Raw genomic sequence first — 15,899 nt, forward strand, 5'->3', positions numbered from 1 at the left:
GTACACCATGCTGGAATGGCAGACAGACAATCAGAGATGAGAGAGGAGGAAGAGGAAGAGGTATAGGGAAGTTTGAAGGAAAGCGGTGTGTCATCAGCATAACAATGAAAATGGGGAGAGAAGGAGGAGATCAAGTGAGCAAAAGGGGTGAGATAGATATTGAAGAGCCATGGCGATAGGATAGAGCACTGGGGGATGCCACAAAGAGAAATTGTTGGTGGTGGAGGAGAAAGGGCCCAGTTGAAACTGGGAAGAGCGATTAGTGAGGAAAGAGGTCAGCCAGTCCATGCCCAGTCATTGATGCCGAGAATATCACTGAGTCGTTTTATGAGAATGGAATGGTGGACCATGTCACAGACAGAGGAGAGGTTTAGGAGAATGAGAACAGCAGGAGAGTTAGAGTCAAGGTTTGCAAGCATGTCTTCACTGGTGTTCAGGACAGCAGTTTCCATGCCCCTGAATGGCCTGAATCCAGATTGGTGGTCGTGGAGGCAGCCAACAAGTTCAGTGTGGAGTGTCATCTGGGGGAGGACCAGCTTCTCAATGAGTTTACGCAGGGAGGGGGTAGTGGATATAGGGCAATAGTTAGCTGGGTAGGAGGGGTCAGCAGACAGGTTTTAAGAGATGGTTTACAAGGGAGTTCTTGAGGGAAAGAGGGATAGAGCCAGTGGCAAAGGAGTGATTGCAGAAGTCAGTTAGAGCCGGGGTAAGAGAGGAGATGCTGTCCTTGATGGTTCTAGAAGAGCAGGGGTACTTGGAGGAGACCTTCATAGAGTTGAAAACTTTAGAGATCTCATCCGGTGCTATCGGTGGGAGGGAGGAGAGTGTGGGGGGTAGAAGGTGAGAAGCCAAGGGGGGCAGGGGAGCAAGGGATTGGAATGGAGATGGGGGTGTAGGAGAGTGAGGACGGGATGTCCTGAGTTTTTGATGTGAAATGAGAGGCCAAAGCATTGCAGTGAGCCTGGGAAGGAAGGAGAGAGGTGGAGACTGCAGCTGGATTGGCGAAATCCTTGCAGATTTTGAAAAGCTCAGCAGTGTTGTTAGAGGCTCCAGAGATGCAGGATTGGATGTGAGGCCGCTTCTTGGAGCAGATACAGAAACAATATTTCCTTTGGATCAGGTAGCAGGCCAATTTGTCAGAGAGTAAATCCAAGGTCTGCCACTTTAGTTCAGCAATTCTGCACTTGTTTATCAGAGAAGCTAGATCAGAGTTTTACCATCCATTGTTCTTGGAGGCAGGTTTTAGGTGGATCCTCATGACGGGGGCAAGAATGTCAAGGGAGTTGGAGATAGAGAGGTGCAGGTTAGCAAGGACAGAGTCAGAGGAAGAGTCAGGGGCAGAAGTGGGAGGGAGGATGAAGGTGGAAGCAACAGCAGCGACTGACACTTGCTTCATCGGTCAAATGACGGTGAGGAAGGCTGGCAGTGCAGGGGGGCAAGGCATGTGTAAAGTTTTCAAGGTAAGTAGCTTTGTTTTCTTTATTCAATTTGTTACATATTTTAATATGTCTTTTTAATTGGCCTTTCTATGTGCCCAGCATTCAGAGACCTTCGCAAACGTGCTTTTATCTGCACATGACCACTCCGTAACAAAGTATTCACTCTGAATTAAGAATTAACAAGTCTTAATGTTCATTGATTAGTAAGGATTCTAATAGGAGACCTTAGAAAACGTGCCTTTCATCCACGTGACCTTTCCGATACAAAATATCCTTATGCGTAGCTTCAAACACTCTCATACCTGATTTCCTTTTGTCTAGAAACTCACTGGTTACTTTAATGCAAGTTCCTGCAGTGCAGATCTTCCGGCCTTTGGGTCTTTGCTTCAGGGCTCCACCTCCTGCCCCTTTGGCACTCCTGGGTCGGCTCCTGGCCCCAGGAGAATGAGCAGCTCGAGCAATAGAAAAAGTGTCAGCTTTCCAGCACGGCTCCCCTTTTACGCTTCCTTTGGTTCCACATAGCACCCCCTCCCGGGCCACTCTTCCCTGAACCATAAGCGTGATGCACATCTACAGCTGCTTGCTGTTCTTCTTGCCCTCTCTACTGCTGAATATTCACTGTCAAGGCTCCTGTCACCATTCCGTCCCTTACACTCATTTGGTGGGGCTTTTTAAACACCTGCAGCCGTTTAACAGGTTGCACGTGGGATTACACAATTAGCCCCGTCCGACCATCATTAAGGGGACATGCCTGACCTAAACTGCTCTCATCAGGCCTCTTGGTGAAAGCAACTACTCTTCTTTATTCCCGGTTGCCTCTTCCTTGTCCCAGTAATTTTTGTAGTTATGTATGAGGAAGTCAGGGAGTTGATTTATAATCCCGATAAATGCGGGGAGAGGTTTGGGTTGGTTATAAGTGGGAAAAGAAGGATACCCTGTCTCTCCCAAGGGCATGCCATTCTTTCTGAACCCTCCTATTAGGTTCTCGAGGCTTATTTTTTCTCCTAATGTTATTCTGATGAAAGGGAGTGGGATGACAATATCACACAAAAGCTTCTGGGACTAGGGTATGATCATGGAATGGAAAGAGGAAATACTGCATCTCACCTGAGGCCATTTTCTTCCCTCTCCCTAAGAATCCTCCACAGAGGTGATCCTTCCTTGCTTCTCCACCCCCAGTTTCGGGATCCAAGAGCACCGTCCATTCCCTGGCCATCTGCGCAGAGAATACAAGGGGAGGAGATGTGAGGACGCCCCCTCAGGTTTCTCACAGTAGACAAACCACTATAGTACGGCAAAAAACACAGGGGATGAGGGAAGAGTTGATATTGTTGTGTTCGTATGAATGCATGTTTTTAAATGAGATTAGTTGATGAGAAAATGTCAATAATGTGCAGCTTATTTAAAGGAAGGCTTTATTGTGATGACAACATCTACACAAGGTGATGCCTTGTAAAAGATGGTGTTGGTGTGTCGTTGCATGATGGAATTGAGAGGTGCTCAAGCCAGTCCATTGTCAATCCTAATCCTCTGAGCAGTGGAACTGTCGTGTGTGACATTCACCCAGACGCTGTTAGGTCCAGTAGGATGGAAGGGGCTAGTGTATGGCTCTACAGGCACTGCAATCTAGTTGTGTCACAAACAGAAATCTTGCTAACCATACTAGCCCCTCTAATGATTGAACATGCCCTCAGAGAATAACTTGAACTCTTTCCTCACCCCTCTCTGAGGTCTTTACAACACAAAGCTGCGTGTTAGACCATTACCGCAAGATGCCAGGCTGTAGACCTCCCAGCACGGGTACCATGGTTGCCTCAGCCCTCGACTTTCTCTCTAGCTTTCCTAAAGCACTTACTTCATAACAAATCAACAGTGCATCTTCTCCAGGGCTAGTATTTGTTTGATCTTCCAGTAAATGGAGGAACGTTGCACAGATGCTGTTATTTCTTTCCATGTTTTCTCCCTACCCCTTTGTAGAACCGAATGACCCACCCAATCACATTCTGGAGGTAAAACACAGTCCAGAGGAGTGTAAAGTGCAGCAAAACGGTTTAGGAATCGTACCATATGTTCTGGTGTTTTATGCACTGCATCCCCTCCTTTTCATATAATCCCTCAATCTCACTCTTAACCACCGTCCAGCCTTGTCAGTGGCTACTGGGGGCCTGGTACATTTCAAGACATTTCTTGGAAGTGGCAAATTCCATGCTACTTTAGATCCCCCACCTGTGCTTTATCTCCCACAAAAAACAAATGTACTGCTTTGTACCCTGCACCAGATTATTTTCTACCAAATATCTGTCCGGTTTCACCCTACCAGTAAACCAGTAGTGAACTACTATTACAATACCGACTGGAGTCCTCAATTCCCAGAAAGTATGTGTGAAGGTGAAATCACCTATGCTTCTCGTTGGTTCATGAACTTTGTATACTGCCCTTTCCTCTGGTCTGAATGGAGCAGTTTCATTGCAATAAACCGGTTGTGTTGGAGGGGGTGAATAGAAACACCATAAACGGGCAAGTGAGGGTTTTGGCTCTCTACAGGATGCTGTTTAAGTGGATCTTGGAATGGAAGATTGATTCAAAGTGGCACACATTCCTTAATAGATCCCAAACTGAGACCCATGCTTATGGAACTGTGGACGTTAGGAGAGTTTAAGCCACACTCTTGGTGTGAGGATTGATAGATGTGTCCATGTGACCTTTATGCTGACTTAGAAAAAGTAGAGAGGGTCTACGGACAAGCATTCAGAAGTTGCTCAAAATCTGGCAGAGAAGATAAGGGAGCACAATTGATCAGGCAGTGGGGTGGTAAATTCAGATAGGTACAGTGTTGTGTTTGGTCAGGGAAGTAAGGTGACATATTTATGTTTCTGAAAATTTGGTTCTCATCCATACAAGTTTTGCTCCCATTATTGTTGAGGACCAAAGCTGAATGTAATCTGCATCATGGGCCATTCAGAGTCAATTGGAAATCACAGAGAAAATGGGTCCTCCATGTATCAGCTGGGAATTAACAATGAGATTGGCACAATTTTGTGAATGGGTTAGCCTGCATTGGGGCCGTCTGATCACATAATGTGTGAGCTAAAGTGCTAGCACTCCAAATCGGGTTCTGACCTCATACACTTGGGAGAAGAAGATGTCTAGCTTTTACAGCAGATCCAGAATAGGAATGTACTTCTTGTTTTAGCCTTTGGCAAACAGGAAAACAACCCCACTGCCTTAAATACCCTTAGTTGGCATCCCATTCCACACAGAAAAGCTTTCAAAGCATAGTGTATCACCCAAAGAGCTTATTGGCAAATAAGCCCAAAATATTCGAATGACCTGCTTAGCAATTATGTCTGCGTCGGAAACCCCCTTCTTGCCCACTTAAAACATATTTGAGCTGACAATTTATGAGAGGAAAAAAAAACCTGAGGATGATTGGTTAGCAGAGCTTCAAATCAGTTGAACAAACGTCCTACAAAATTAAAGGTTAAACCAGAACGTTTCAAATGTAGAAAGGATTTTAATACCTTTGTTGTTGAGACCTTCTCAAATTGCCTACTATTCTAATTTGACCAAATTTTCTCTGAACTGTTTTTTAAAACTATTCTGCTTAGGTATTCCTTTAAGATATTTCAGAATTCGGATTTTTTGCTCTGAAACATTTTCACCCTTCACCAATCCCTTGCCTCTCCCCTTTTCTCCCCTTTCTCCCAGGTCTTCTTACTTGATGCTTCGAAGCGATTCAGTGTGCATTTAGCACATTAATAAACTCCAAGTAAACAAATGGTAGAGAAAAGTCATGTGGCCTTGTCAGGAGAGCTATTTCTGTTTACATGCACATGCACTATTTTAACATGTGTGCATGTTTGTGTCCTGACAATAGCCCCACAACATATATTTGCCATGTGTTTATTTGGTCAGCTCATACTTGTCATCGAGTATAGAGAATGAATACATTGGTTGGAGGTGGGTTTGTACAAGCTTGCTTTTCATCTTTATCAATGCTCAAGTATGCACGGACACATGTTGAAGGCAAAATGGTGCATGCATGTATCTTCTCTCTCTCTCTCTCTCTCTCTCTCTCTCTCTCCTGCAAAACAACGTATCCTGCCTCCTAAAACCCCCCAATGCCTGTCTCCCAAATTCCATCCTTAGAATGGCTAGTTGCACCTGATATGGGGTCTGGATTTCTGTTGGAAGGGCTACATTGTGAATTGATTCAGTGTTGAGTTTTTTTCACATTGGTACTGCCTTGTTTTCTATGTTGCAAACAAACCCTTATGGAGCACTGCATGAAGTGTAGGTATTACGGATTCATGTCATTTCATCGCAGGATGTTTTTTTGGGCAGGTTTTTACGGCAGATTTTTTTAATGAAAAAAACCCATCGATCCTGCATCCCCTTTAATTTGTTTTCTATCTGAAACACCCACAACCCATATATATATTTACCTACCCCCCTAAAAATGTGATGAGTTTTTTTCGTTAAAAATAAAATCACATTTAAAACACTCGCGAAAAAACATTCCTTGATGAAAGGACGTCATTCTGGTATTACTGCATGCTATAATACTGACAGAACAAATGCTCAATTTGTCTAATCCTTAATGCATCAATGCCTTTTTAAATGTAGAACACAGCTGCTTGTCCTACTTCTGTAAAAACTATCGGGAGAGCTTTCCAATCTCGCAAGATCTAGAAGCATGGCAGTCATGCTTGTCTTTGCTTAGCCCCTTATGTTCCCTAATTTGTTGGTCTGGTATACCTCCCCATGGCGAGATTTTACTAGTCCCCTGAAAAATCATTTTTCCCACTTCGACTGATAGATATATAGTCATGCCTCCCACTGACAAGTTGATACTTGTCAACAAGTATAGAGAATTAGTATATTAGTTGCCTATGCAGAACACTTTGCTTTGGATGCACGAAAACACATTTAAAGTGTAAGTAATCAAAGACAGAAGCAATCACTTTTGTGCCAAAACCCCATCTCTGCAACAGGATACTTGGTCGGACATTTTCTGGCCCGTAACTCCATCTTGGCCCTATAGATGTACAACTTTGGTCTTATCCTTCAATCAGAGGTATCCTTTCATACAAACGGAAACAGTTTTAAACAAATGCTTTTTTATCATCTCACTCTATGTTTTTTTTTCTCTAAGGAACACAGCGTTCACCTACTCAATTCCTTTTTTGTCTCTAGGCGCCCTTATCTATCTCGAGCTATGAAAACAACGTAAATGACTAATTAACAATGTACTCAAAACGGAAGGTGGATTGTTCGGGTAGAAAGCATTATGTTGTATTGTAAGTCTTGTTTTGTCACTGGCCAGTAGTGCTTGCTATTATAATGTTGATATATGAATGATGAGGAGCTCAGAGGAATGTTGAGTGGGTCTGTGAGTGAATGTTCAATGAGTGTCAGTTGGGGGCCTGAGCTGGGTATGATAGGATGGCTGGTGGGTCTGCTCCTTTTATCTGTATTGTAACCACCTATCCCTGTTCCTGTCCAGTCTTATGTACTACTGTATATAGCTATGAGAAACTGGTTTACTGTACATATGTACCTATGTATAATAAAGCTCCACCTGTACTAAATCAATGGCTCCACAGCTGGTCTGTGTTTCAGTGCTGAGCCAACTTGATTGAGAACATTGGGAATTTATAGCACATTGGTCTCTAAAACAGGGGCAGTGTGCACTTTTCAAGCTTGAAACCCGCGTCAGAAATAGTAGATAGGTCAATTACCATTCAAATAGTGTAATAGTAATAGAGCGTAAAAGCTGGAGGTGTCCATTAATAAGTGCTATATAATAACACACATGACTGAAAGAAGGGATTACTGCTCGGATGGTTCTACTGGCTTTTTGTAGCTGGACACCTTACATTGAAGCGACTGCATCGCAAACAGGTCTTTCTATGCTCCTAGGCCACAAGTGTTTCGAACAAAATGTGCCGGATGTGCTTCTAAATGCCTTCCTTGCTTCTCAAATTTGAAATTGCTCTCCATCCCCCATTTGAGAAAAAACTTTTTGAGAGAGACAGATCCTTATCCTTTCTGGCCAAAATGCTCTGGAATTGTCTATGGCTACAGAACCAAGATACTGATGACCACCTGTGCATTTGTGAAATCCTTAAAAACCTTGTTATTTCTAGTATTTCCCCCCTGCCTGATTAGGCCAGTTTACCTTTAGCCGAGTAACCTTTGGAAAAAATGTGCTGAACAGAAATTAAAATAGAATTCACTCAGCTATTCTCTTTGAAATATCCAGAGGGTTGATGCCTGCAATACTATGCTATTTGACTGAAATTAAATTAGTACGTCTGACTCAATAATCGTGTACTAAGCCTTACATTACTGTCTATTATAATTGTACACAGTGAGAAACATTCGGGTCTGATTTGTTGAGTTCAGCAGAAACAGTGCTCTTTAAAATTGAGCAATTTGAATAAACATATTATAACATAATTTACACATATCTCATTTATAAGCACCAGATGAACGAATGCACAATCATTTGACCTCTGTAGAGAATGATGACTTTGCCTTAGTTATTTATAGCTTAGTAGAAGATACAGTTAAGTGCTGATAAAGAGCCTGTTTTCCTTGACTTCACTCCTACAGCCTGCTCTCTAATTACTCCTCTTTTTCAAGCTTCCCAGTGTTCATAACAAGGATGTTTTATGCTTCCATGGAAACCAAACTCATTTTAGGTTCTCCCAACTCCTGAATATGTGCAGTGTTCATGATGATTCAACAGTGTTCTTCTCATCCGCCTTCGCTCCCTTATGGAGAGTTTATATTTACTATAAATAACATATACTGTGGCACGTTGGTCCATGCAATAAGGGTGGAAGGAAGGGTCTGCATTACTCATACTGAAATTCTATTAGAACAAACATGTGGGACAGGGATGTGTAGCACCGAGAAGCCAGCCAGTCCTAGCCATTTGAGATATATGGTGCTGTTGCCCTATGTGGTGCTAGGTGGTCACAGAAGGAGCAAGGGTCTGTATAGGGATTTAAGTGAGACATCTTTTACTGGACCTGGCAAAAATAGAAAAGGCCCTTGCAGACTGGCCTCTATTTCCATTTAATATCTGCCGGGTCCTGTTGCAGAATTTTGCAACAAGAAGGTCATAAACTTTCCATCTGCTTCCCTGTAATTATCGCACGACAGACAATGCCCTGTGACTTCCAGATACAAGAGCCCATACTTTAATTGGCTTACATGCCGAGGACCTCACCACCGTCTTGTACACATTCTTTGTACCACCCCTTTAGGGGGTATGAATGTTGCATTATATAGTGCCTACATCTTACTAGTTTTCCCCTTGCTACATGGAGAAAGCAAGCAGATGCTTAGGGGTCACAAGAGCAAATAATCTGCCCCCCGCGGCCAGATCCTGCAGTACTATGGCAACCATCTTGGTTAAAGTGGTAAATGGGTCGCAATTAGGGGTTCCACTGACCCTCAAGGAGTTTAGGGTCAACGGCCACACATGTGACATCCACTTCTTTTAATACGGGTCATCAAAATGCAGTGTGGGTAAAGCCGAGCTATGATCCAGGCGAAGAGCCATGCAGAAGACTGTCAGATACGGAGGGTGGGGGGGGGGGCGGCACAGGCTCGTTTAAAATGCAGTATCTAAAAGAAGAGAAGCACAGTGGGTGTACTTCTGTAGAAACCTATACCATTGTCTGTTAAAGGAAGACCTCCGAATTTCGCATGCCTGCCGATTTGATTTTATGTTGCCTAGATACATCCAGTCAGGAAGTCAGCAATGTACATTGCACCCCAAAGGTTGTGTTCTCCAATTAAATACGACACATTCACATGCTAAAGTGTCCCTATGTACACAATTCTGAGAATATTAAGCCAGTTTGTTCGAATGCAGACACTTTTTAGTAAAGAGAACACATTTTATATACCTTTTCATCTAAAGCTTTGTGGTGTTCAAACAATGACTTCAGTGCTTTGAGAACTTCAACCTCACTGGAAACTCCAGAGGGGGACTGTGCTTGCCGCTTCACCACTGTCATTCTCAGCGACCGCTCATGTCTTGAAACAAGGCACTCCAAATGCTCCAATAAAAGCTGTAAATGTAACACAAATGGAATTATTAGAAATTGAATTCATATTGAAAGTATTGCTAATTGGAAAGAAAAGTGCAGGGCTTTGCTAGACATGCCAAGAACAAATCAAAACCAATCAGATATGTAAGTAATCACTGTGATGAAATGACCACTGCTATGCAGGAGTACAGGGATTAATAGGGGTGAGACCTCCTTCTTAGCCCTCACACATCTACAAACCAAGAGTGATGCCAATAAAAGGTTAACAAGCATAGTCAAGAGCCATAACTCCCTCTCATTTTGTGGTAACGTGGACCAAACACAGGCTATACTCTTTAGAGAGGTGTGCCTGGGATGACAACAGCAACTCAAACAGCAATAGTGCGACACTCCTAAATAAAGGAATGTCCAATGAAAGTTCAATACACACATATATGTAAAACTGATCCCTGGGGAAAGAATACCGATTATTGAGTATATAGATGATGTAAGCACTCTGGGTATCAGTGGTAAAAGGCAATATATCACAAATAATATCACCATCAAGGAAATAGCTTTATTGAAAAATGTACAAATGGGTGACTTAGAAGTCATTAAGGTCCTGAAAGTGGAAAAAGGGTGCTGAAGACTCTCAACTGTATCTTTCTCAGTTTTTGGCCATTCAATGGTGTTAAACCAGGCTTTGAGATGTGATCTTTGCAGGTCAAACCAGGTTCGAATGGGGTGAGTCATGCTGCCATTGAGTCGGTTGTAAGCAGTGGCTGTTTGCGGTTCAAAGACAACATTCCACTGAAGCAGTTTGCCTGGCTCAAGAGGGTCTGTTCTAAGGTCGAGTTAGTCCGAGACGTTGGTAACCACTGTGAAAGGCTAATGAGTGACACAATGCTTCCAGTGGTTCGAGTCAAGGTCCTATGGTTCCAAGTGGTGACCTTGGTGGTCTGATGCAAGGTTTGAGGAAGAGGTGGTTTGAAGTCATCCATAGCAGCGAGCTGTTTTTGTTTCTGAGGCACACAGGAGACATGCTCTGCTTGGTATAATGCTGTGTCAAACTGGTTCAATAAATGAAGCAACATCAGTTGGAAGAATGCTTTGTGTCCTGGTGTTTTCAAAATAGGTTGACTCTAGTTTAATGATGATTTGATGCTGTAGAACTCAGGAACCCAGCTACTTTACTTCTTCTGGTGATGAGAGTCGTAATACAGGGGCTCAGGGACAAGACTGGCCTTTGTTCTCTTCACTCCCTTACGGGGGAGGGTAGATAGCATCTGCAGGAGTCCTTCACCTCCAATGAGGGGTCTGTTTACCAATGCAGCTGTTAGAGAGGCAGGTTTTGGTCTAAGAGCAATGTCCACCTCCAATGTGACCTGGGATGGGTAGGGAGTAGAGCTTGACACTGCCTTCACTTCACAACTAAAGGATTTTGGAAAGGACTGCTCTCCCAACAGGGTGCAAATACATTCTTCTTAGAGTGTTTAAAGTACAACATGAATCAAAGAAAGCATGGGTCACCCCTATCTTATAAAAGTACAAGTCCTCAAGAGAATGGATGAAAAAAGCCTGCTTAAAGGGGCCCAATCCTTGCCAAGGTAACAACTGAGTTGTGCCTTCTTGCTTCACACACAAAGTTCTATGCTGTACAGGAAGAAGAAGAGACAGGCAGAAAAGAGAATCCCACAGACAACCAAGATTGGGTAACCGTACTTCCATTCCATTATTCTCTGTCGTACTGTCTAAAACTTTCACCATCCCAAGTCTGCAACTTCAAAGGACCTTGGGCGTGCAACATCCTTATGTGAAGCTGTCCGTTTGGTTAGGGTGTGCCACTTTGAAGCATGTTTCCCAGGCTGCTCCTGCTGGGCATTTCCTTTGAGAGAGAGGTATTAACTGACCTCACAAATAATCAAGGAGAGAAAACCCCCTAAGCATATTGTCCTGCTGGCTGCAGCAGAGACAGCCACTCTAGAGAGAATACGCACAGCCTGTCCATGGCTGGCCTTGGCTCACAGTGTTGAGGGGGAGACACCCCAAGTGAGATCTCTTTTGCCCTGTCTCCTAGGGGTATTAAATGGAGTCTGCTCACCTATGTATTCCCAAAGCGGGTGTCTCCCCCTAGAGAGAAGGGGAGAATTCCATGGTTTAATCAAATTCCCTTTCAAATTATATACTGTTAAATATATATAATTTATGCTCCAAAGATTTATACAAACTGGGTGTTTAGGATATAATCATTGATCTCAAACATGCATTTATTTCTTTAGATTTATATAGTGCGCAAACAGCCCTTAGACATCGAGGCACTGTCACATGTGATGAGCTTAGTTACATGAGTCATCTGAGTAGCCTTCGGGGTACATACAGATTAGGTATATACATTATACATTATACATTATAAATGAGCAGACACTATTGAGAGCAGTGTATACAGGTAGAGTGTGGGGGTGGTTAGGTGAAGAGTAGCGTCTTGACTGCCCTGCGGAAGGCAATGTGTGAGTATTCAGTTTTCATTGTTTTACAATGAAGTATAGTTTGTACCATTCTTATGTACTTGCATTTTCCACACATGCATGTTAATAGAGGTAGATTTGTAAGGCACAGTAAGTGAGTGCCTAACGTTAATTACGAAATAGACCTTCTTTTGAATTTTTTTTATTTTTTATTTAAGTGCCTTTAGGAGCAGTTGTCATCAAAGACATCCAAATACATAAATATAACAACAGTGCATTGGTGAACAGCCCGCATAAAATGTAAGTGACATTTCATAAACTGTGGCAAGTTAAGATCACAAATAAAAAGAACAATTCATATTAGATGACCATCAAGCATAATGGATCAATTACATTTGGATATGCAGAATTAACTCTAAGCCAAACATGGCCGTGATGACATAGGATTCTGCAGAGAAAAGGACACTCCAAAACTGGTCAGAGCGATGGTTGCCAAATCTAGTGTATCCCATTACGCAGATTTCCTGTAGTGGAGGGCAATCAGTCAACAAATGCCAACCGGTTTCTACTTTATTGGTACAAAGTTGGCAAATGCGCTCCCCTCTTTTGATTCCCCTCCAAGGTCTTGTGTTAGTTAATACTGGGAGCAGGTCAAATCGAAGGTAGAGGATAAATCGTATAAGCGCTGGAACCTGAAGTGTGGTTAGATGGGGAGTCCGGAACAAACCCTGGTGTGTATATGGTGGATATCTGTGCCTCTCTGCCAACCTGCTCAAGGAAGTGCAACAGTTAAATAGGCAAGTTTTCGCATTGATCCTGCTCAGGAATACAGGAATATCAGGCATACTGGAACAAGGTAAATTAATATCTTGGCGATGATTTGTCACCATGGACTCTAGATCCCTAAACCAAAAACGTTTGGATAGACGATCAATATGGACTTGCCTATTATACAACAGGGAATCAGGTGAATGCCAATAATTTCGACCCAGAATATACAAGCGGTCGCTTTCCACACAGATATTAGTGACTGCAATCCCAGTTCTAGTCTTAAAGCCTTTACAGGAAATGCACAAGGGAGATTTAATAACAAACTGAGAATTTTAGCCTCAGGTTTAGGCAGCCAAGACACTTCTTTGAGGGGGAAGGCCTCCAAGGCGTAGAGGATGACTGGAAAATTTTGCCACTCTGTAAGCCATAACTAATGCTTCTATAAATCTCCCCCCCATTTTGAATTATCACCCTCCTGAATGCGAACCATTTATCCCATGCTCTATCTACTGTCTTCTCCTCTAAATACACACAGGATGGAGAAGTCTGTATATAGACGCTAACATACTTGCAAGTATGGACTGATTCTAGACGCACATTATCCAAGGACCATGTAAAGAGGCCCTTGCCCTTGGCCATGCTGCCACATATCATGGTCTTTGTCTTAGAAATATTGATTTCTAGACCATTTAGTTTGGAGTATACAAATAATGCATTCAAAGAACGTTGTAGAACAATAGGTGTTCTGTCCATAATTACTGTGTCATCAGCGTACATTAAACCAACTGTTTTAGAATTCCTGAATGGAGGGGGAAAGTTGGATGCAGTTTTTAGGGGGGATTCTAAATCAGACACATATAGATTGTAGAGAAGGGGGCAGTCCACAGCCCTGTGATAGTGGTCAGACAAAACACCCTCCTGGGACAGTCTTACTCTCATCCTGGTGTCAGCGTACAATACTTTTATAAAATACAACAAGGAGGCATCAATGCCCCAAGTAGATAGTTTCTTCCATAAGCGGGAACGGGTTACACTATCCAAGGCCGCACTGTAGTCTAGAAAGCATAGATACAGTGGTGTCTCTGGATATCAGTATGCATCAGAGATAAGAGTCTGTACGATCCAAATGGAGTGGGAGGTGTTAAAACCCTTGTGAAAGCCAGACTGATGGGGACGTAGAAGATGGGCATTCTGAACCCAGTCCGATAGTAATTGTAGAAGTAGGCCCCCAAATAGCTTGGCGCTGACATCTAACATGGTCAGTAATCTGTAAAAAGCCGGCTCATTGCGTGCGTCATGCTTGAAGACCAGCACTAGTATTGATTCCTGCAAAGAAGTTGCAATAGCCCCCAATTCACAAATATGTTGGAAGTGTCCTTTTAACAATGCAGCCCAGTAACGGGAGTCAAACTTTAGGACCGCCAGACAGATGCCATCTGGGCTGCTGGCCCGTGAATTCTTCACTTTCCTTATCAACCCTTCGCTATCAGAAGAAGCAACATGGAAATGTACCAATGTGTTGGATATTGAAAAAGTTGGACCCACCTCTGTGACCTCATTGGAGGACCAGAAATGTTTTCCACTATATCTGCCCCATTCAGCTTCAGCCATCCCAGTGACTTCCCGCGTCTCTTGCTCTGCAGAGAATAGTCACAACATATACCAACATTTCTTCATGTCATGCGTTCTAATTAGATATGATGGAATTGCCATTTTGTGGATAAGTGGCTAGATTTGTGGCCCTTCAGCCAGGACCTAGATCCGTTTTTTATGGCATTGAGTTATACTCTTCAGTCATGGGGCTCTCTTATCTGTTTATGCTTGATGGATCAGAGAGCTGCCCTGACTTCTCTTTTCTTCCCGGCAATAGCCGCGTCATACGGGAGCCCTGGTTTTGTAGATTTGGTACACTTAACCGAGCATCTCAATCCATGGGGTCAAAAGACCTCGTACAATTGACACAAATCCCAGTGGCACATCTCCAAAACCATTTTCATTGGGCGATTTCCATTATTCAGTGCTCTATTAAAGCCAAACATACTAGCCACTGCCCACGCTAGCCTATTGCCCTGCAAATTGACCTGGGGGCTCAACCTTATGGCCTCCCTACTTTCCATAAACTTAGTGCTGACCATACTCTTGATCACATGATGACTCATACTCACATAATTTGGAGTTAATTCAGGCTGTAAATGCCTTATAGTTGCGGTTGAAGCTCTGACCGTCAGGGGGTAAGGTCGAATGCGGCCCAGAGGTTGTGCCATTCCCTTCCACGTTTCAGGGTGGCTAAACCCACTTTAGACCTTTCTCTTTTTTTTTAACAGTCTACATTAAAATTCCCTGTCAATATGAGCCCCCCCATCTTTATGTCTGACCGACCATGCCAGAAGAGTATCATGTACTGTTTTCATAAGGGTGGTAGTAGATGTTCCCCGAGGAGGGTCATACAATGTGGCTATTAAGGTGCCCCTAATCTTTCCCAGAAGGGTAAGGGGGGAAACAGCTAAGAAAGTGTCATCTTTCCTGCCTCCGCTATAGAGAATAGGGGAGTACTCACAACTGGCAGCCTAACAGAGCCCACCCATTGGTTGGCCAGATACAGGGGATGATGGAAGGTGGAAAAACATGTAAAAACATGTTGTACCCATCTAGAGAAAAGGCAGAGGTAAGCCAGGTTTCCTGGAGGCAATATACTTGAGCAAAAAGATTTTTTTTTAGCCGGCATGATCTGCTTAAAAGGAGTGATGCCCTTGAGTATTTCAGGATAGAATAGAGAAATGCTCTTTCTGATACTCAGATATTCAATCTGAATTGACCGACATGCGACAAATTGACCGGCTTTCACAAGGTTTTAACACCTCCCACTCCATTTGGATTGTACAGACTCTTATCTCTGATGCGTACCGATATCCAGAGACAGCTCTGTATTTATGCTTTCTAGACTACAGTGCGGTCTTGGATAGTGTAAGAGACCAACAGGGAGTCTGCCTTTAGCTCTAGGGGACCCTCTGTGCATTCCCTTCTCTTGTGCTTGTACGCCAGATGCTTCCTCATACGTATCATATGTCCTGGCAAAGTCACAAAGCGTATGCATGGACGGGTGAAAATAAAAAACCTAAAACCAAGATCAACAATGCTTTGGCATTCACACAAATATGTTCTCAAAATTAATGATG

The 15,899-nt window shown here is 43.2% G+C and overlaps 1 protein-coding gene across 3 annotated transcripts in view; it reads right to left on the bottom strand.

The window, feature by feature from the left end:
• PPFIA2 (PTPRF interacting protein alpha 2) overlaps positions 1 to 15,899 on the bottom strand; it is a 2,558,488-nt gene that overhangs the window by 1,216,425 nt on the left and 1,326,164 nt on the right. For all 3 annotated transcript variants that reach the window (XM_069629312.1, XM_069629311.1, XM_069629313.1), the window contains one exon: positions 9,365 to 9,529. In XM_069629312.1, the coding sequence (XP_069485413.1) occupies positions 9,365 to 9,529 (165 nt within the window). The remainder of the gene's footprint in view (positions 1 to 9,364; positions 9,530 to 15,899) is intronic.

This window comes from Ambystoma mexicanum, chromosome 12 (genome assembly GCF_040938575.1).
Source record: "Ambystoma mexicanum isolate Mex_15411 chromosome 12, UKY_AmexF1_1, whole genome shotgun sequence".
In the NCBI taxonomy this organism is placed as follows: domain Eukaryota; kingdom Metazoa; phylum Chordata; class Amphibia; order Caudata; family Ambystomatidae; genus Ambystoma; species Ambystoma mexicanum.